Source organism: Gymnodraco acuticeps, unplaced genomic scaffold, assembly GCF_902827175.1.
Source record: "Gymnodraco acuticeps unplaced genomic scaffold, fGymAcu1.1, whole genome shotgun sequence".
Lineage (NCBI taxonomy): Eukaryota > Metazoa > Chordata > Actinopteri > Perciformes > Bathydraconidae > Gymnodraco > Gymnodraco acuticeps.
In genome coordinates this window covers 1,459,698-1,482,724 of record NW_022990622.1, presented here as the reverse complement: position 1 = coordinate 1,482,724, position 23,027 = coordinate 1,459,698, and the positions used below count along the sequence as shown (strand labels likewise).

General features: G+C 43.0%; 2 protein-coding genes across 2 annotated transcripts; both read right to left on the bottom strand.

Moving 5' to 3' along the window:
- Positions 1-1,467: 1,467 nt before the first annotated feature.
- Positions 1,468-4,093, bottom strand: LOC117554659. The gene is made up of 4 exons (XM_034229129.1): positions 3,725-4,093; positions 3,242-3,397; positions 2,418-2,507; positions 1,468-1,998 (listed from the first exon to the last, which is right to left on the bottom strand). The coding sequence occupies exons 1-4, from the start codon at positions 4,058-4,060 to the stop codon at positions 1,669-1,671; spliced, it is 912 nt and encodes a 303-aa protein (XP_034085020.1). The 5' UTR covers positions 4,061-4,093; the 3' UTR covers positions 1,468-1,668.
- Positions 4,094-17,330: 13,237 nt separating this feature from the next.
- On the bottom strand, positions 17,331-19,113 carry LOC117554660. Its single transcript, XM_034229130.1, has 3 exons — positions 19,003-19,113; positions 18,636-18,794; positions 17,331-18,364 (listed from the first exon to the last, which is right to left on the bottom strand). Exons 1-3 carry the CDS (start codon positions 19,038-19,040, stop codon positions 17,383-17,385), a joined length of 1,179 nt encoding a protein of 392 aa, XP_034085021.1. The 5' UTR covers positions 19,041-19,113; the 3' UTR covers positions 17,331-17,382.
- Positions 19,114-23,027: the final 3,914 nt, after the last annotated feature.

Below are 23,027 nucleotides of genomic sequence, written 5' to 3'. Positions count from 1 at the left end.
AAGTCAGCCAGTGAGGATCTCAAGTATTCACTTACATTAGTTTCAGCCAATATGCAACTTACAATGTAGTTCAGCCAGGAAAGTATATCAAGGTAAATCAAACTCTCAATTAAGTTCAGCCAGGAGAAAGTATATCACAACTAAATTCAACGTTACAATTAAGTTCCAGAGCAGGGAAAGGTATCTCAAGGAAATTCAACTCTAATAAGTTCAGGCCAGGAAAGTATATCAAGAGTAAATTCAACTTACAATTAAGTTCAGCCAGGAAAGTATTATCAAGTAAATTCAACTTACAATTAAGTTCAGCCAGGAAAGTATAATCAAGTAAATTTCAACTTACAATTACGTTTCTCCAACTTAAAAAAACAAGTTCCAAGGACTCTAAATAAAACAAGTAAACCATTCGGTGAACTTCTTTTTTTTTTGTCAAATGAACAAATATTTTGTTGCATCAACAACTTTTCTCAATTCTCTCAACTCACCCTTAAGTGTCTTAAACTTAGAATAATTAGTTCAATTGACAAACTGTGTAGTCAATAAAACACTGAATGAACTGACTACCCTAATTCTCATCAACTTATTCGTTTTAGCAGTACCAACAAAGTTATTAAAGTTGTTTAAACTTGACTTTATGTTCAGGGAACATAGAAAGTTGTCTGGTCTAGCAATCTTAAATTCAGACAACTTTTTTGAATTAACAATTGCTCTGGCTACCGAATCCAACATTTTCAAACTGGTGAAGTGAATTTCTGAAACAATTAACAATCAAAAACATACATTTATTCATAATGTAACTTCGTTGAAAGTGCAGTAGCTCAAGGCGGAACATCAGCAGCACATTATTAATAGAACAACAAACTATGCCTCGAGTAATATAAGTTTAAAGGCAACGCCTTTCTTTGAAACATCTATCCAACTGCAAACAAACCAAACTTAAAAACATGAAAAGTTGTGCCTTTAACCGAATCTGTATAGTGTATAAACATGTATAGAGTGCCACAGTACACTTCCTAAAACCCGGATGTAAACTCCTTCCGGTTCCTTCGTCAAAAACGCAATGCAATTTCTCCATAGGATTTTGGAAAATAGCTGGAAATAAGGTCTGTGGTTGAGACCCATTTAAGAGACAGATCACGTTTTGTTCATCCGGATAATCTCCACATGTCTACCCTACTTTCATAATTTTCTAATCATAAATCTATCAATCATAAATCTATCGATTATATTTATGATTAGAAAATTATAAAAGTAGGGTAGACATGTGGAGATTATCCGGATGAACAAAACGTGATCTGTCTCTTAAACGTGTTTCAACCACAGACCTTATTTCGAGCTATTTTCCAAAATCCTATGGAGAAATTGCATTTGTTTTTTGTCGAAGGAACCCATGTGCAGCTTACTTCCGGGTTTTAGGACGCGTCACTGCGGCACTCTATACTTGACAGACATATTATCGTTTCATAAAATAACAAGCTAACATATCATTCCAAAATTAACAACAGAGGGAAAATCCAGCACCCTGTTTAAAAGGAAATAGTTAAACAATTGTAATGCAGTTTAGCTGGAACAGAACAAGTCTTGCTGGCTGCCTTGGAGTTGTGCAGCACATCAAATAACCACATTAAATAACCTTAAGGTGGAACCCAGACAGGGAAGGGAACCACATCTCTATATTGTGCCCTGAAGCAATTTGTTTCGCAGTCCATGAGCCCGAGCAGAGCAGGTGCCTCCACCAATGTCCATGATTACCTTCTGAATGACCTCAAAGGTATATTTCAGTCCCTTAGGGTAATCAATGTTGAGGCTGTAAAGTATGCCCATCAGCACAGCAAAGCCGGTTGGTAAATCTCGCAGCTTGCGCAAAACAATGCGCCCCTCCAGGATCACAGCAACATCCGCAATATTCCTTGGTAGGGCTGCCGGCTCCCGTTCTTCTGTGACGATCAGTACGCCAACATCCACTCCGTTTACAGCTGCCGCCTCCTCTGAGTCAGTGGCCTGAATTATATCAGAAAACATTGAATAACTAATCAATCAATCAACAACTTTATTAATCCCGCGAGGGGCAATTGGTTGTGAGCAGCTTATGTTATGTACAGGGAGGAACATACAGGAAGAAAACACACAGATAGATACACCCGGGGGCAGAGATGTGGATCATTCCAATTTACACAATAAGTAGTTCCATAGCATCACAATAAATAAATAAATAGTCAAGTTAAAAAACCTACCAAGAATGTATAAGTTTGAGTGCAGAGGGGATGAATGATTTTGAAAAGCGATTAGTCTTAAGAGCAGGTAGAGCATATCTACGCCCTGATGGCAACAGATGAAATTCATCTGCAAGAACATGGCCTGTCAAGGTGGGTGCTACATTAACACTAAGGAACTCATCTCTTATTAAGTTTGAAACGTACCTCGCAGAACTTGATGAAGTTGGAGGGATCCTCCTTCATGAAATATGGCAGTCCAAGAAGTGCTGCAGACCTTCTGTTCTGGTTGGAGTTCTGCAAAACACATCAAAACAGGCATCAAGAAAATAAACTAGACAGACCAGGGGCCTGTACTACGAAGCAGGATTTGAGGTTAGCGAGGTCACTTCAGGTTTAACCCTGGGTTTCTGTACTACGAAGGTGGTTCACTTCTTACTGGGATAGATCAACGCGGTAACTTATGCTGAACGCCTAACCTGCTCCGGAGCAGGTTATGTTCGTGATATCAGATCAACTCGTACAAAAGCGCCGCCTACTGACCAATCACAGCATGGTGCTCGCGGATCGTAAGAACCAAGAAGTTAAAATCATAAACCGGCTAAAAGCAACACAGTTTAAACGGACAAATGCAGAAAGGACAGCTGGCAAAATATCACCGACTGTGTGAATGCTAAATGAATAGGCTTATATATCACTGCCCACCTAGAGCACGATAGATCTGACTATATTACATGTGATCTGTTACATTAATGTGTTGCTTGGATGTGTTTTTATGGCATTGTAAAGTCCAAAAGTTCAACATTTATTGTAAAAAAGATAGATGTAATAATTTCATCATAGACAACATGTTTTTATCAAACGAAATATTCTGCTTCAATCCATATTTATTAGCTTAGTCTTTCAAAAACTAAAATGTTCACCAGATAAAAATAAAAGAGTTTGGTCTCCGGCATGTAAAGACATCACTGTATTAACGGGGCGGTCTAGCAGCAATCTAACAGCAATCTAACAGCAACTTCTTCACTTACTTCAGAATCCAGAGACTCCAGCAGACTGTGAATCTTTGTGTCGCGTCTCTCTCGTGCTTTGTACAACTCGAGCAGTCTTGGCAAATGCCGGTCGAGTCCAGAAAGGAAGGACTTGGGGAGGTCAGCAGCCACAAGACGCGTGAACTCAGCAGCAATCTGTAAGGACCAAAAACAGAACCCCAATATTAAAACATTCAGAAGAATAGATTGCTCTCCTGTTCGTCCCTGACCCAAGATTGGACAGGGAGCGGCCCCTGCAGACACCCACTGCTCCTGGCTGCCCTTGGACGAAGGACAGCACAGATGGGTGAAAAGCAGAGAACACATTTCATTGTGCATGTGTATTTGTGTTTTGTGTTGATGTGTCGCCTCCCACTGCACGCATGTGTTGATGTGTCAAAGCTGTATGACAAATAAACAATTCTTTAAAAATTATTCTTCAATTATAAAGAGGGGGTGTACATGTGAAAGCTTTATACTCACTTGTCTTTCTGAAAACAATGCTGGCCATCTGCTTTCAACCTCCGCCACAAGTGGCTCCTTCTCAACAATTTCCTGTCTCCGCAGCGCAAAGGACCTGCCCATCAGTGAATCTATCAGATTACAGTCCGGCTTCTTCTTCTTTACCTCATCTTGCAGAGTTATTCTCTCCTCTTCAAGGCTGTTGGGAGTTCTACCTTGCGGAAAATCTGGGAGGAAATTGATCTCGGCCCGCTTTGCTTTCTTCATCTTTCTGGTTTCCTGACCTGCTGACCTCTTGCGGTTGATTGTAAGCTCAGGACATCCAGCAATACGATACTTCTGACGCAGGTTTCCCATCTTAAAACTGAGGCTAAACTTCCAGCAGTACCATCCCTGTGTGGATCCTGGCTCTTTTAAGCATGGATGTTTTTCAACCAGGGCTTTGGCAACATTTTGAACTTGTTTTGGAGTTGGATATGCATTGAAGTCGTACATGGCTCGCCCAACCTTGTCAAGAATGTCAGTCTTGACATCATTGGTGGGAGCGAACAAGGAACCATCCTTTTCATAAGCTTCATTTCTTCGCCTGAGCTTCAACTCAATGTCATAGGAAAAGCTGGGTATGGTGAATGGATCAGGCCAGTGTTTTGAACGACCAGACGTCTCTCCTGATGACCCACTGGAAGTGTCCAAACTCCCTGTGTCCAATGTGTAGTCTGACATAATGATCTTCAGTTTAAGCCTTTCTCTGGGTAGCTCCGATATGTCCGTCAAGTTGCAGAACTCATTGTTGAATTCAGGATCTTGAAACTGGATGACCATCTCACCCTCCAGGGTGAGGTGGTTCTTCAGTATGGTCTTCAGTTCATCAACTGTCTCCGGAAGACTTTCAATTCGAACTCTCTGTATGTTGTCATCTGCAAGGATGACGTGAAGCAACATGCTGGCTGTTCAATAGAGGAGAGAGCTGGGAGAAAAGAGAATATGAACATTAGGTAACTCAGGCATGTGTGTTACGGTCGGGTTAAGCAGGACCCAAACGCAGACAGAGACAATGGCAAGTTTTGGTGAACAAACAGGCTTTACTGGAAAACATTTTTTACAGTCAAAGCACTGACAGAATAAACCGACAGATAACGATGGTACGAGGGGAACAACGACGACAGGTAGGAAATCTGGGAGACAGACAGGCAAGCAGGAATCCAGGACAGACAGGCTGGCAGGTAGACGGGGAAGGAGAATAGGGAAATACGAATAGGGAATAACAGGGTTAATACCTCAATGTATTAGGAACACCTTAGGTGAGATCAGGAGTCTTCCTTGCAGAAGGTAGGGGGACAGTGGGGAGTAACTGTTCAATTCTTCTGGCTCTGCAACTAGGAGGTCTGTGGAAGGTTTCTTGGTAAGTTCGTAGCATCTCAGGTGCTCCACGTACCAGGCTGAAAAAGGCTCAATAATGAATGAGGCCTTGTCTCCAACAATCAGTACTTTGAGAATCTTCCCAAAATCAGGGAGCCCACTTGTGGTACCAATAGATAAAAACATCCCCTCAGCGTATTTTGTGCCATGCAGAGAGACACTGGTAGCAAGAGACACAGATGAAACATCTTTATACTTGAACTTGATAGCTTGTTTGACAGAGTTATCCAAAATGTCTGGAGACACAAAAGATACATTGCCAGCTTCCACAGGGGGCTTAAAAAGGCTGGGCATGTCCAGGTAGTAAGCCAGCATGAGTTGGTGTCTCTTGGCCAATGTGAGCAAAATATTCTTGAAATTGTTTACATCACGGACAGCTTTCTTGAAAAAACTATGCTTGGCTTCGAAACGGATCGTCCAACAGTCAAGCAAAGGTCCAAAGCATCGGATGAGGTATGGATAATGTTCGACAAAATGATGTTTTGGTCTTAACTTCAAATCAGGAAATGCATCCTGCAGCAACTGCCTATGGACTGAGATTTTATACTCCAAATAGCACAGCGACTCAGTTGTAAACACAGAGGAGGATAAGATTTCTACAATGTCCTTTAGTTCAAGAAGTACCCTCCACGTTTTGTCATTTTCTGGAACCAGTTGACCAACTATCAAGGGCAGTAGCCTTAATAGAGTCCAGTTCTCGTGTCCATTTCCCCCAATTGTTCCATTAACTCTGAAAGTCTGACTTAGTCTCTGGGGTTTGTTAGTCTTATCCGAGAATGAATATGGGAATCTCTGAATGGCAGTGTTCAATTCAGCAAGTGTGAAGTATTTATCATGAATCAATTTGCTCAGACACAAGCTAAGTTCAACAGGCACAATTCCCTCTAATAGGTCATGTAGAACATCAGGTGGGAACCCTGTTACAGTGTGAAAATAGGTCAACCTGTTTAAAACACAGTCCCTTTTAACACCATTTACACTTGTGAGATCTGCATTTTGTTTGAGCTCCGAAACACAAGCTTCATAGGACAATTTAGTCCTGAGAGGAAATGAATCACCTCTTATTTCAGTAGTCTGAATATCCTTACGACTTGCCAAACAAAATCTACAAAACTTATCTACATTAAACGACTCCTGAAAACCAGCAAGAGAATGAGCTCCCAAGTTATCTGCAGAGACAAAAAGCACTGTCCCTTTAATATTTGCCCCCAACCGCTGGATAAAAACTCCTTGGTTTTCAAGTATCTGTAGATCTTTCAAAAGTGGATCTAGAATTTTAGTGTACCCAAATGTTTTTAAATCGTCACTCTTACAGAAAAGGGCAAGGTAAATAGATGACAGAGCTGATCTATATTTGATCGGTAGATTGGCAATTACCCAATACAAGGCACACACTTTATGTTTTTTTCTGGAGGTGCCTAATGGGTTACAAACCTCAAAATCATCTATATACAAACCAACAGCAATTGATAACTCATCTCCAGAGAGCAGAGGATTTTCTTTGAAAAACAAGCCGTCACGAAATGACTTAAATTGACCAGACTGCAACTTTGAACAAGATTCTTCAGCTAACACTTTGTCAAGGATATCATTCCTGTTTAGCAACTCAGTTAGCACACTCAATATGGGCACATATACAAACGTTTTTTTCCGGTCTGCATCTAGGACATATTCTACTGGCTCAATGACAGGGAAATTATCTTTGAAAAAAGTTGACCTTTTGTGATCAGTGCCAAAAGGGCCACTCCTTGAAAGAAAACCAAGAGGATTTGTTCCCTGTATAGCCTCTGTTATCAACGCTAAGGTGCTGCCTTAATACATTTTCAATAGATGTCTTGGTGCACTCTCCAGCTAGAGTACCAATTTCATATAGTTCATCAACTATTTCTTGTGTAGCTGACTTGGAGACATGCAAGAGTGTCTGCATACGTAAGAATAAGGATGCAAGTTTAAGCTTAACTGACTCTCCACTAACATGTTCAAATTCATCATGTGAGACATCCTCTTGTGAGACATCAATGTCTATTGGTGCCGTTACATTACATTCCCCACTGATTGCAGCTGGTGGATCACAATCATAAATTAACTCGGCCCTTAAATCTTTCAATTCGGAAGAGCAGTGATATCTACTTTTATGTGCTCTAAAGGTGGAATACACATTAGAATGAAATAGACATTGCTGAAAAGGGCACTTCACAGTTTCCTTGTTTTTCAAATGAACTCCAAAATGAACAAAGTATTCTTTAAGTGTACAGGGCTCAGAGAAATCACATAATTCACAATGTAGTCGATAAGTCACAATATTATTTTGAGATCCACGAGCAACAGTATCTTGAGGTCTCAGAGTCACTGTTTCATGCTTCAGTAAATGATTCTTGAGGGCTACTTGTGTCTTGAAAGAGCACACACAGTCACTGTAGATGCAAGGCAAAGGACAATACCTACCATAATGTCCGTGTTTCAACTTATAGTGCCTTATTATACTACGCTGGTTAGCTGAAGAAAACGTGCAGAACTTACATTTCCACTTCATAGGATTACCTAGTTCTACAATGGAATGGTCCTCTCCCTTTACACTTCCTGTGAAAAAAATAAAAAAAGTCAAGGTGGTTTAACATTAGTGCACACAAAAAAATAAAAGCACTGAAATTAATTGCCTGTGTTTTCCCCTATTGCTAGCTGAATTGGGGTTGAGGAGATGTGACCATGTTACTGTAATGTTAGTTGGTTGGGGTGTCTCAATTACCAAAAGCCCTGGGACTTCCAGCAGGCCCCCCTGCCTGCAGCAGCCCAGGTGCTGGGCTTGGGTGTGATAACAGTGATTCATAGGGGGAAAGGCACTTTTAAATGGGGGGGGGGGACGTGTCATTAAATAGGACCCAGTCAGGGATGCTCCAGGCCGGGCACAGGAGTGTTCATATACCCCCTGGATAATGGTAATAATGGTTAAAAATCATTGTCATGGGGAGAGAAGCCTATGCAGGGGTACATGAGACTTTTCTCTGCTCGCGGCAAAACAAGCTCACCAAAATGGCTTCACCGTTGTGGCAGTTCAAGGTGTCCTGATAAGACAATAAAATAGCTCTATGCAACGTGTGTGAAGCAGAAAGACAGAGGTGACGGAGACACGCAGCTCTACATAATCACCGCCGCAGGTCCTCCCGTTGTGAGGGACCGTTGAGCGGAGCAACACACACACACCCTTCCAAGTTACACACTTAACTATTTTATCTACCTCTGGAACAAGCTAAACTAGTTATAAATATGTTTATTCTTCACTGTCGGGTCACTCATTACCGGATTAGCTAGCTGCATGAGTCTGAAACTGACTGGCTGTCAGGAGAAAGAGGGAAATAGAGCCTCCGTTTCTCCCGTGTTATTATCCAAAGTGAATCTAAACTTTTGAATGATGTACTTCATCTACTATAAGTAGTTAGTCTGAATGTAATAATTTGTTGTTTTTGTTTGATCGGAGCATCCCTAGTAAACGCCATAGCACCCCCGCAACCCCCCCCCCCCCCCAGTTCAAATTCCGAGTATGTGTGAAGCATGTACATGGCCAATACAGATGTTGAATCTTGAATATATCCCAGGAAACTAAACCATTCTGAAACCCCCATGCACATTTTGGCTCTTGCAACGACTGAATTCACTTGCTAGCTAACGTTAGCTAGCTACACTAACGAAGAGGGGAAACACGGCCACCGTGGCTAGTTAGGTTTTGCCTCTAATAAACGTTATACATACATACATATAGGTACATTTAAACATTAAACTCGGAAAAAATAAATTATTAACTCACCTTTTGTAATTATTCACAATTTCAACCGCACCGCGCAGGCTTAGTTTTGAATTCGTTCCATGAGGTGATAGGCCATAAGGTGAACCCTGTTATCGTTTCAACCCGCTCCACAGAAGTGAAACTACACAATCTTTAGTTCATAAAAAAGAACGAGTCATGCTTATCCACCAAAAAAAATATCGTCGCTAAAATTCCTGCCAATTCTTCTAGGCACGTAATTATTGGCTGAACTAGTCCCTTCGAAGCGTAATAATATCTTGGTCCAAAGTCGTGCCACGGTTCGTCACGTGATCGTGCTACACCAATTGGGTAGCTGCATATTGTCAACAGAAGTGAAAGATGGCGGCCGCCATGGTTACGCTAAACCAGACCAAATGGATTCTAAACAGTGCTGTATGCTTGTTTTATGTCATGTTTTGTCATATGTCTTAATACATCACTAAGTCCGAGGTATTTGCGTTATATACGCGGTATTTGTGAGAGGTTTTACTATCTGGGAACAGAGTTGACCATCGAATCAACATTGACTAGCAGCGTTTATCAGCGGCTGATGGTGTGTGTTATGGCTCGGTAGCTCCCGATTCAAACCACCGGCCTCGACTAAAACCTACAATATATAAGACTGTTGACGGCCTAGTTATTGTAGAGGATGAGTTACTCAACTTCCTGGCGGTTAAAATTAAAACTATGACCCAGGACGAGCTAGTCCTTGTAGCCTCTAACACCTTCGATTCCGAATGGATCGAGACTTCTAAAAAGACGTTGTTTGAACTCTGTCCTGAAACCAAGCAGCGGTGTGTGGCCTTTAAAGGCAACCAGAAGGATGCAAACAATATTAAAAGCTGCCTAAAAGTGCTAAATGAATGCGGTGAAAACATCCCCCGTTTTGTCTCCCACTACCTGGATGAGCTGCCGCCTGTTACGTTTAACAACCTGGATGTGTCCAACCTGCTGAGCAAGATGGAGCGACTGCACAGCGAGGTTTGCGCATTAAGACACGTAGTGGAAGTTCAGGCAGATATCGGTGAGGACCTGCGTGCTGTGGCTGCGACCATGGACAGCAGAGTTGCTGCCGTAGAACGCCAGTTGGAGCCGAGTCATGGTGGAGGACTGGCTGTACCAAGTGACGCTGAAACTACCTGTGGGAGCGCTCAGGGTAATGGTGCGGTGTTGGTGAAGGATGCGAGCCCCCCCGGCTCTTCTACTGATGTAGTACATCCCAACTGTGTTGACCCGCTCGCTGCGTCAGGGACCGTGAGCCCTGGAGGAACTGCGGTAAATTCGCAGGTATGGAGTCAAGTTGTGAAACAGGGCCGAGATCGGAGGAATAGGGCCGAGGGCCAGTCTGCCTTATCTAAACAGCTTGTTGGGAAACCTGAACGGAGGATGCCTAAGCCTATTGTTGGCACTGCTGCACAAGGGAATATCAAAGTGATCCGTACGAAGTTGGTGAGTGTTTTTGCTACCAAATTCTCGCCAGACCTTGATGCTGAGACACTGTCCGAATATCTAACTGAACAACTCGGCCGTGATGTTAACTGTCACCGTATTGACACTGCAAGCAGCAGATATAGCTCGTTTAAAGTGTGTGCTGAGTGCAATGAAGTTGCGGAGATGTTTAACCCAGAACTCTGGCCTGAAGGCTCAGTTGTGAGAAGATACTATGAACCACGTAAAGCGGTGGTGATAGGGGCTAGCAGAGCTAGACCTTTTGCTGGTGCGAGGGTACTGAATGGGGCTACGGCTGAGCTGCTTAGCTAAACGTTATGCGGGTTGGATCATTTAACTGTCGCGGGCTGCGCATGGGCAACAGCGCTGCTGATAGGATCCGACGTGTAGTGGTGGACAACTTGCTACCAAAATGTGACATTTTATGCTTGCAAGAAACTTTCTTACCAAAGCAGGACTTGGGAAAGTTGAACTCTCTTAATGACCATTTTCACGGGGCTGGTGAGTCCACTACGGACCTCTCTCTGGGAATAGTGAGAGGAAGGATAGCAGGGGGCGTGGCTATCCTGTGGCACAAAAAGCTGGACACTGTCATTAATGTCATCAGGCTTGAAGTTGACTGGTGTATTGCTGTACAGATCAAAATGAATAACAAGGAGTTTAGCATTCTCAATGTATATACACCATATGAGTCACAGCATAATGAAGATGAATACCTGAACAGACTTGCTTTTATACATTCTTTTATTGCTGATAATCATTCCACCAGTGTTTTTGTAGTGGGTGATATGAATGCTGACATATCAGACAAAAGGTCCTTGTTTGCTAAGCATATGCTACAGTTTTGTGATGATAACAATCTTATATTATCAAGCCAAATACTTCTGCCTACAGATAGCTATTCATATATAAGCGAGGCCTGGCATACAACTTCATGGCTTGACCATTGCATAAGCACTGCTAATGCCCATGACACTGTAAGATCAATCGAGATTGTGTATGAGGCATCAATGTCAGATCACATTCCTTTTATAATGTCACTAGATTGTGATAGTCTCCCTGAGATGTCTCAGGAGGTTAAAAATGCCTGTAACACTAAAGTGGATTGGTCCAAGCTCACAAATGAGGATAGGCTATTGTACTATGGGAGAACTGATGTCCTATTGAGTGATGTATATCTACCCAAAGTGGCAACTCTGTGTGTTGATGTGGGTTGTAATGAAAACTCTCACCGTGAAGACCTCTGTAACATGTATGATTGTATTGTGGGAGCTGTATGGGAGGCCAGTAGACCGTGCTGTACCTACTCTAGGAAGAGACACAACGTCAAGCCAGGGTGGAATAAACATGTGGCTGATCAATACGCTGAAGCCAAGAATGCTTTTGGGGCCTGGGTCCAGGCAGGTAGGCCCAGAGAGGGGCCTGTCCTGGATCTCAAAAAGCGTACAAATGCTAGATATAAATATGCAGTTGGTTATGTCAACAAACACACAGAAACATTGAGAGCGGACTCTATGGCTGAAAAGCTCCTTCATAATGATGTGACTGGCTTCTGGAAGGAGGTGAGAGCTCTGAACAGGGCCAGTACGTCATTACCGTGTACCATAGAGGGAGTATCTGGAGCCGATAACATAGCTGAGTTGTGGAGGCAACATTACTCTAATATACTTAATTGTGTTAAAAGTGACCCCTACAAAGTTGGTGAAGTTGTGAAGAGTGACACAGTGGGAATCACAGCTAAAGAGGTTTATCGAGCAATTGCACAGCTAGCTGATAATAAAGCATGCGGCTCTGACCGAATCACTGCAGAGCACCTTAAACTGGCAAGCCCAAAGGTTGCAGTTCTTCTTGCCATTTGTTTTACCGGCCTCATGACTCATGGTATGTTGCCAGACTCCATGTTGACTGTTACTTTGGTCCCTGTCATTAAGGACAAAGCGGGCAAGGTAGGGAGCTTGGATAACTATAGACCAATTGCTCTAGCCAGTGTGTTATCCAAAGTCTTGGAAAGAATTTTGTTAGATAGACTATGTTCCTATTTATGTACCTCAGATAACCAGTTTGGCTTCAAGGCTAAGCATGGTACTGAGCTATGCATCTATGCTTTGAAGGAAATGGTAGAAACATATAGAAGACAGAATTCCACTGTTCTGATTGGTTTCATTGATGCCTCTAAGGCTTTTGACCGAGTTAACCACCATAAACTGTTTTTAAAATTGAGACAAAGGGGTGTGCCTAACAGTATAATTAGGATCCTGGCTTATTGGTATGCCAACCAGAGCATGCGGATCAAATGGGGGAATGCAGTCTCTGCGCCATTTGGTGTTGGTAATGGAGTCCGCCAGGGGGGGCTCCTCTCACCATGCCTTTTTAATATCTATATGAATGATCTATCAGATGATTTAAGTGTCTGTAAAACAGGGTGTGTGATTGGTAATGTGATTGTAAACCATCTTATGTATGCCGATGATCTGGCTATTGTTTCTCCTAGCAGTGCTGGTTTTCAACAGTTGCTAAATGTTTGTTCTGATTACGGAGTCAAATTTGACGTTAAATACAATGCTAAGAAGAGCGCTGTAATGATCTGCAGAGCACAAGGGGATAAGAACCTTTGTTTTCCAACATTCTACCTGTCAGGACAGGTGCTGTCTGTTTGCTGTAACACTAAGTATCTGGGACACGTCATCACAGATGAAATGGCTGATGATGATGACATGTATAGACAGCGGTGTGTCTTATATATGCAAGCCAACATGTTGGCTAGAAAACTCTCTTGGTGTTCAGATAAGGTTAAGGTGAACCTCTTTAGAGCTTATTGCACTCCTCTCTATACTGCCCCCTTGTGGGTCAAGTATAAGAAGGCAAGCCTCAAGAAGCTCCAGGTTGCATATAATGACTGTTTGCGTATACTGCTTAGAAAACCAAGGTGGTGCAGTGCAAGTGAAATGTTCTGTAACGCACGAGTCAACACGTTCCATGCTCTTTTGAGAAATCGAATGTACAAATTCATCTGTCGATTGAATGTTTCTCATAACTCTGTCATTATGCTGCTGTCAAATCCGTGTTTCAGTGCTGTACGATACCAGTCACCTCTGTGGAAACATTGGTACCACTGCCTTTTTTCATTTATATTTGAGTGTTGTATGTTTTTGTAATAATGGACCAAGAGTCTCTTTAAATAAAAGATGATGATATCAGCCAACTCCAGCTACAAACAATTTTCCCACGGGGATTAATAAAGTATATCAAACTCATATTTATCAAACTATCATTCCTGGACTGCCATGTTCACATCGCTAGGTTCATTGGGATTATTCCATTAGACTGAGGACTTTTTGTCTGTCTGTTGTTACCCTGTACACGTTAAATGCACTCTTAAAATAAACATGACTTGATTTCTGCGTCCAAGAAGAAGGTTAACTTGTTACGTTAAGTAATTTAGATCAATAAAATGCAGTACTTCCAGGCTGAAGACTTTTCTTTTTGTTGCTGCTTTTAATTGAACTATTCATATCTTAGACTGCACTGTAACTTTTATCCATGTATTTTTTCTTTTAATGTTTCTTTTATTAGCTTTTCTTTTGAATGACTGATTTTAAATGCCATTTTCTTAATGTCTTTAATTTTTTGTAAAACACTTTGAATGGCCTTGTGTTGAAAAGTGCTATATAAATAAACTTGCCTTGCCTTACTTATACCAATGTCCATTGATTCATTTATTTACTCATTCATCCCTCCACAAATGAAAACAACACTGATGAACCATAAAAACGAGATTTATTACAAATATAAAAGGTATGACATAGAAAACAGTAGAAGGACATGTAATGTAGTATAATTGATTGGTGTCAGGCTGGGCGGAGCGGCTGATTGGTGCTGTGATTGCCTCAGCTGGTTAAAAGAGTCCTGCTGATTATACTCTGTTCTAGTACCAAAAACAAACGTATCTATGAGTGATGTGTGAGCGCGTCGGCCAGGCACTAAAACCAAAAGAACAGAAAAGAGCTTAAGAAAGATGGAAAGAAGGCTCTTTTATTCCTATTCCTCACTGTCAGTGTCAGGGCAGTCATCGTTCTCTTCCTCTGTTTCTTTTTTATTTGCACAATTTGAGCAACGACATAAGTCTGTGCAACAGAGTCCTGCAGAGAAGCATGAACATCTGCCTTTCTCACAGGCAGACTCTTTGCAGCTGCAGTGTATCACATGCAACACACTGTCAGGGGCAGGATTTCTTGTCATCCAGGTGACGTGTAAGTTCCCATCCTCTATTTCCCAACCATATCCAGCAGGTGATGGAGCATTCATTTCTCTTTTGAGACAGGACCTCATTATTGCTGCCTGGTAATTTGCCCTTTTGCAGTGCTGATGGAGGGCATCATGAGTAGGGGGAATGCTTAATTCTGGCAAGGCCGATGATGCCATACAGAAAGCCTTGTACCTAGCATCATTTACATGTTCGGCTGCTGGCTGATCATACAGGTGACATACATACCGGCAAAGAAGTGCAAATGTTGATTGCTCCAAGTCAAAGTTAGTACCTAAACTTCTGAAAGCCTTAAGGTAGTCATCTTTCTCACATGCAACAGCAAATGACTTTCTTTTGCCTTTGCCATAGAAAGCGCTTGTGGAGTCACACCCAGAGAACGTGTGAATTCCAATCAAGGCTGAACACACACTGGTTCCGAGAGCTGATGACACCATGGCAATGTCAATGATCCGTGTCCTGTTGCCAGTCCCTGTGAACACATATAAGCTGCATGGCAAATCTGCCTGCAGACTTACAGCAATGACTGCCACATCAGTGTCAGAGCTCTAGATGACGACAGCTTTGTGCTCCTGTGCAGCATGTTGGGCATGTAAAAACACCCGTGTGTCACATTCCTCATGATCACACTGCAGGTCTTCAACAACATCAACAGACTGTACACCCTCCATGACAGTTACACAGTGGCATTGATTTTGATGGGCAATGTACAAGCTGAGGTTTTTACCCACTGTTGTGAGGTCTGCATGTGTCCATGCCACATAAAGGAATTCGGCCAGTGCTTCCTTATTTTTTCCGTCAGAGAGAAACTTCTTCCACTGGGTTGGAGTTCTCTGATCTGGGCTGAAGATTGTTATTAGTTGTGACCCTGCATCAGCTCTACGGGACCGTTCTAGGCTTTTGATGCTGATGGGTGGATACCGGTCAGTGACAAAATCAATGCGTGTACACTTGTGATGCAAAGCAAGTTGGAGTATGCTCTGCAGTATGGTCTCTGCAAGCTCTCCAAATGTTGCTGGTCTGGATGGCATGGCCTGCATGACTGCCATGCCATCAAAAAGAATGGCACCACCTATTGGAACTTTGTCAACCAAGCACTCTCCACCTTTGCTCTGCAATAGATCCATGAGAGCTGATTTGTTTGTTTTGGCAAGTGAACCATCAGCACTTGCTAATGGATATGACACAGTTCCCAAGGAATATGACAGAATTTCCCTCATTTCAATTGTCCTGCTCTGGCCAAGGATGAGGAGCCTGGAAAATAACTTCTTGTCAGCACGCAAAATCACTTCCTTGCCTGCTGCAGATTTTTTGGGGGGCTTTTTCTGATCACTGAGAGTCTTGAGTTTTTGTGATATTATGGGGGCAAATATGTCAACTGTTTTGGATAACAGTCTCTGCTCCATAAACTCCTTTACAGCATTTTCACCCTTTTCTGAGGCAACAAGCAAATCCTTTGTGATTTCTCCTGTTGCTACTCTTCCAGAGCTAAGACACACAATGCCGTCTTGGTGTACATCAAAAGGGTTGAGCATGGAATCAATAGTGTCCAAGATTCTACTCACAGCCTTTGCATCAGCAGAGATGCGTGTCTTGTCCAGGTCTTTTCTTGTCCGTAGCTCAGGAGATATCCCTGCCATTAATTCACACTGTCTTGCTATCGCGGCTCTTTCATGCTGTGACAGTATCCAGCGATACACTGCAGACCGATTTTGTGTGATCCCTGTCCAGCCACCTTTGGTCTTGGCATCTCTGTTAAGCGTTTGCTCAATAGCCTGGTCGCAAGCAATGGAGGCAAATCCATGAACACTTTGTCGCTGGACAGTCCACTGGCCTTTCACATTCATGTCACTGTGGCAAGAGGGATGTGTGACAGGCAGATTCATCATTTCCAGCCAGTATGCAGGTAAATATCGAGCGTCATTTACTCTATCGTAGGCAAAAAACCATGGCATCATTAACCGGACGGTTGACAGGTGAAGCTGCCAGTTTGATTCTCGCGTTGCTCTCACAAACAGGAGGAGTAGCTGCATCATGTCAATGTATGAGCTCCAGAAAGCAAATGTTGCATTCTCTGTACTCCTCCTCTGCACAAAGTCTGCATATTTCGAGCACATATTATCAAACCTCTGATCTGCACTCAAAACATCCATCAATCTGTCTGGAAAGGCACATTCCATCTCAGTGATGACATCCATGCACGCAGCTCTCTCTTGGGGTGGCAAGGAGTCCATGAAGGTGATAAACCGGATGCGCTGCAGACTCTCATATAGAAGTTTATGAGCCCTCATGCTGCGATTGTAGTGATGGCCATTGAGTACCCCATTGATGGATCCTGGGGCAACAACTTCAGATTCAATGAGGATATCTTGCAGTCCTGCATCTCCGAACCTTTTGCCTAGAATACTCAGGTAGGACATGCATGTATGGAATTCACCTAGTCTAATCACTAGACGCTTTGTAAACTCAACATCCTTCCAGCGTATTTGCTCTGCTTTGGCATATATAGCCTGGTCAAACACTAAAACTATATGATCCAGTTCTAGCTGGTCAGCAATCTGGACACTTCGCTTCAGGATAGTGTTGACTGTTGACATCTCTGTTGGTGAGGCTTCAATGACTGGAAGATAATACAATGCGGACTTCTGCAGAGTGTTTTCATCCTGAAGCAGTGTATGGAACCCTGTCCGGCTTGGGATTGTACAACTATCCGTACATGTGGACTTCACAAAAGCATATGCCATTTCAGCTTGTACAGCAAAGTGGGTGTCCATTCTGCATGTCGCTGACTGCACTGGTTGACACAAGTTCTGTGGCCCTTGCCTTTTGGACTGATGGTAAGGTTGTATAGGCATTGGGGGGGGGGGCTATGAATGAGGTAACTCCCTTTCTCAGTGGCTGTCTGATTGCTGTGGACATAGGCTCGCCGGGCACACTCTGGAGCATAATTCCATTTGTATGGTGAGTAGTTCCACGACCCGATAGTGTCTCCTCACCAAAGTCAATGTTATCCCACACAAGTGTTGTGGGTGTCCGCTTTGAGAATCCCTTCGGTATTTTGTCTCTGCCTTCTACTAGTGTCAGTTGGGCAAGGCTAGTGTCTAGACTCAAAACTGTGTCCCATGATGCACAATGTCCCAGTCTGTTAAGCAGTGATACAATGCGTGATGATCCAGTTAAATGTCGAACAGTTAAACCTAAAGCCAAGGACTTGGGTGTCTGCTTGCGGCCCTTGGAAGCAAGGTACACAATGTCTTGACAAACAGACAACACTTTCAAATGTACGTCATCATCAATGTTGACATAATGATCCAGTGTTGGCTCCTCAGTGGAACCTATAATCCAGCTGAGCAGATTGTATAGTCCAATGGGGACAACAGTTTGAGATTCAGTGACATTTACATTTTCAGAAGTGGGAGGCCATGGGCATGACATGCCAGGAGTGTCACTAAGCAGTCTTTTCAAAAACAACGCTGCTGTATACAGTGTCCTTGTGTCCTCATGTGTTGTTTGGCACTTTGTTCTCCCTGTTTCATTGTCGCTGTCTGTCTGGCTCAATTCACTGGACTGTGTTGTTTCCGTACCGGATGGATCTGGTAGCATGTCCACGAGTGCATCCTTTGACAGAGTCTCAGCAAAAACCAGTTCGCAGACGTTGCGCTTGGTGGGCATGTGAAACGCTAGCTGAGGGAAATCTTGAGCCAGCCTCTTCTTCAACAGATCCTGTCTGTAACACAACAAAACAGTGACAATTACGAGTCACAGGAGTACCATCAAAAGCAGAGTGGTGGAGGTGATACAAGACATTACAGACTAGAACCTATCTGCCATACAGCACATTTAACACCAAAGAAGCCAAATAAAGGCCCACATCATCACAAACAACACTACACACTACACATCATGGGGGTTTCTCCAAACAGGCCTGTCATACACATTTTGTTTAAAGCTGGCCTTGCACATGATAAATAATAAGACTTGTATTACATTGCAGTTACCTGTAGTTTGAAGCATCAACACCTTCGTTTGCTTTCACCATGTCAATGAAGGCCTGCCTCAGCTGGCCCATTCTAAGCACCTCATTGTTGACAAGCAGCCTCTGGCGGATGATCCTCTCACAGAACAGCTTGTAACTGGCATCAAACATTGCCTCATCCCTACAACACATGAATGAGAAGTAAATAAATGGATAAATGAATAAGTGTTGTGATTGTGTGCACATATAACAGAAGGAAATTGGATGTTTACTTATAATGTTAAGTATGTGTATGTGTATATATATATATAGCCATCGCGGACACACACCTGGACTTCAGTCTGGTGGTAGTGCAAATAGGTAAAGCAATCCAAGGAGAAATAACTTACTGTTCTGTCTCTGGTTTGTCAGGTCTCAGCAAAAACATGGTGTACTGACTGTAACAGCTTTTGTGGTACCGCACCTCCAGAGCCACACAGTCTTTGTCTTTTATATGTAAAAGAACACTTTGGTCATCTTTCTTCTCAGCAGCTTTCTGCAATTTGCCTAAACGGAAAAAAAGGACAACTCAATGAGTTTGTTGACGTATCTCTCACACATAATTGTACCTTTCAGTTATTCAACCACAGAGAATATGTGTGTGTGTGTGTGTGTGTGGTGTGTGTGTAGTGTGTGTGTGGTGTGTGGGTGGGGGAGGGGGTTTGCTTACCTGCTTTTAATGTTTCAGCCTTACACAGTTGATCCCTTTGTCGCTTGCCTGCTTTGATGATCATTTTCTCCTTCATCTTGCATATAATGCACAGGGCAGGAAGGACGGGGCCAGAGCCTGCGATTGGCAGGCCTGACCTTGATCGTAGCTTCTCTGTTTGGCTTCGGTACGTGCTGCGAGACGTCGATGGGATGGGCTCGACCTCAAGGTCCTCCCTAACGTCTTGATCTCCCTCACGTGCGAGCCGTCTTTCCACCTTCGTCATGGCCTTTGTGTCGGTAAACCTTATGTAGCATGTGTGGTGGAAGCCAGCGTCCTCAGGAATATCTTCGAACTCGAAATCAAGACAGTGCTTGTGGTTTTCAGCCACCACGTTCCGAGAGTCTCCCTTCAAGCCGAGCGACCGTTGTAAGCTTGTCCTGTACGTATTCCATCTTGTATTGGTAAAACAATCAACCTTTTCGTGCTTCACAGACGTAATATGCATGTAACAATGTTTGTGTGTTGACAATTTTGACTTTTTGAGACTTTCTGGTGCGTTTTCCTCGTCTCCGCTACTCGATGAAACCATGGCGGCCGCCATCTTTCACTTCTGTTGACAATATGCAGCTACCCAATTGGTGTAGCACGATCACGTGATGAACCGTGGCACGACTTTGGACCAAGATATTATTACGCTTCGAAGGGAATAGTTCAGCCAATAATTACGTGCCTAGAAGAATTGGCAGGAATTTTAGCGACGAAATTTTTTTTGGTGGATAAGCATGAATCGTTCTTTTTTATGAACTAAAGATTGTGTAGTTTCACTTCTGTGGAGCGGGATTTCTTTTCTAAAGGACTTTTCGAGGTTCACCTTGCGGCCTATGAGGGAGGATGCTGGATGCACGGGTTGACACACGCAATTTTGCAGGGGCAGTATTCTGCGCATGTGCAAAAGCTGAGCAAACTAATCATTCTGAATTGAGTGTACTATTTTAATTTCACAGACAAGTTGAATGGATTAAAACTTGACGTTTCTAGTTGTCTCAACGTTTTGGTCAAATGTAGGTGACCTGACTCACATAAATGAGTTAAAGGAACTAAAATCCAAAATATTTTTTTACAGTGTAATATAAAATCTCAGATTTTTACATAAAAATTGAAATATGGATTATCAATATTTTTTTCAAAGTGACAGACACATTGGATTAACCTATGGACCATTTGTATCGTTGTAATGCCATTGAACACGACTTTTGATCAGAATAACAGCTAAGGTGAGACGATCTCCTGTGTTTGCTCCGTAATGCTACGATGTGTGTCTGTGTTTGCTTCCCCAGTAGCAAGTTTTGATCGCTCAGTGATGATACTAATACCTATATAATCTGTGGAATCTCAGCCTTAATCTGATATCTTGTATGTGCAGTTACGATAAGTAATAAGGGTATTTTTACCTTGAGTTCTGTGCTAAGTGCGTCAGCATTTTTTCGCTCAGGGGTCATTTAGACGCTTCTTATGAGACTTGTGTTTTGTTTTGGTAAAAATGGTTCGTGTTGTCAGTTAGCTGAGTTTCTTCCCGTTAATCGGGAGTGACACATTAATAGGTTCTTAAATATTAAGAAGCCCTGAGACACAGTTTTGTGAAAAAACTACCTGCCGGACCAGGATTAGGGTACTCTCGGGTTTAACAGGTTAAGCCCCTGAATGGAGGAGGGATGCTGCAAAACTGGAGTGAATACCCCAGTCTCAGTCTCGACCCACTCCGCCGCCAAACCTGTCCCTGCTCCCGCACAGCGCTTTCACAGCACTTCCTGCGGTTAATCACGCTCACACTCACTCACGCCCACTGGCTGCCTTTACCCCTCGCGAGTGGGGAATCGTGTCTCATAATGAGTGCCCAATTAACATCATATGAAATGGATCTTACCGATTTCAACGAGACATTATGGGGACATGTGGAATTGTGGAGAAAGATGACTCTTACTCTGGGATGAATGCAATCGTTTTTACCGAATGCATTTTTCACACACACATCACTCTAGAACTAGGGTTACAACACGTAACCCACCGTTCTTGCAACAGGGCCTGCATTTCTGTTGAAAGGAAACCTATCTCCTCCTGGGATGATAGATGTGCCTCTCTCATGCTCCTGAATGGAGGAGGGACGCTGCAAAGCTGGAGTGAGTAACCCGGGCCGTTTCTCAATGTCGAGTATACCTGCTGCAGTATTTCAAGTATACTACGTCATCGAGTGGCGCTGAAGGACTGTTTAAATGCATGTTAAATGCCCAGCATTCGGCGCCACTCGATGACGTAGTATACTTGAAATAGTGGCTCTGCAGCAAGCAGGGTCGGCGTCATGGGGGGTCGTTTGCGGGCCATGCCCCCCAAAATGAGTCACTGTGCCCCCCCAACGCAGGGTGGGCAAGCCTTGCCACTTTGCCGTTTTTTTTTTTAATGATATAAGTGAAAACGTTTCCACTAAAGGTTTTTTGTGTGAAATACATCAGAAATAAAGAATACAAATATAAAACACAGCCTGAGGTGTGCTCACTGCTGCTCTCTGATTGGTGTGTTGCTTGACCAATGACCCCCGACCTTTGTTTTGTTATCATTACGTGGCTGTGTGTTTAGATGAAAGCCCGGTGGCAATCTGTTCATCTGTTACACTGATCATACAGCAAAGCCATCGAAAATAATATGATATACAGTACAGTACAAGTAGCCTACTTCTGGGTCTCTGTGTTTCATTCAAGCTCGGCTCTGTGTGTGTGTGGCACGAGCGCATTTTGTGAGTGCGCAAGTGGTAACGTGGAATGTTGTTGTTAGCATCTGGTTAGCTAGCTAACGGATATAAAGAGCTGTTTCTACACCAAGGTGGAAGAGAGTCCTCTCCTGTCAGACTGAGAGGATCGTATAACCTCAGCTAAGTGAGGTAAGGACTCTCTCAGTGTTTAGATAGTGTTAGAAATAAAAAAAAGGTGTGTAAGGAGGGACTGTTAGAAATTAAAATCAATGTTTTATGGCATAATGTACCTTAAACATACCGTCAGTTTAAATGCTATTTTATTCTGGAAAAAACCGGAAGTTCTCAATACCAAGCTTTTATTCTGAAAATCCTTCATGACGACATCCGGGACTACCGCCCATTAGTATCATTAAAGTGGCTATTGACGCCGTTAACATGTATTACATATACATTACATTACATTGCATTTAGCTGACGCTTTTATCCAAAGCGACTTACAATAAGTACATTCGACCAGGAAGACACAACCTTGAAGAAAACAGAATCATATAAGTACATCAGGTTTCATAGAGCCAAACATTTCAAGTGCTACTCAACTGGCTTTAGATAAGCCAGTCCTTTATTAGTATATAAGTGCTTTGTTAATAAATCTATCGCTCGAAGTGGAGTCGAAAGAGATGAGTTTTCAGTTTGCGCCGGAAGATGTGCAAGCTATCAGCTGTCCTGATGTCAATGGGGAGCTCATTCCACCATCTTGGAGCCAGGATAGCAAACCCACGTGTTTTTGCTGATGGGAACTTGGGTCCCCCTCGCAGCGAGGGTGCAGCGAGTCGTTTGGCTGATGCAGAGCGTAGTGCACGCGCTGGGGTGTACGGTTTAACCATGTCCTGGATGTACGAAGGGCCAGATCCATTGGCAGCATGGTAAGCAAGTACCAGTGTCTTGAAGTGGATTCTAGCAGTTACCGGAAGCCAGTG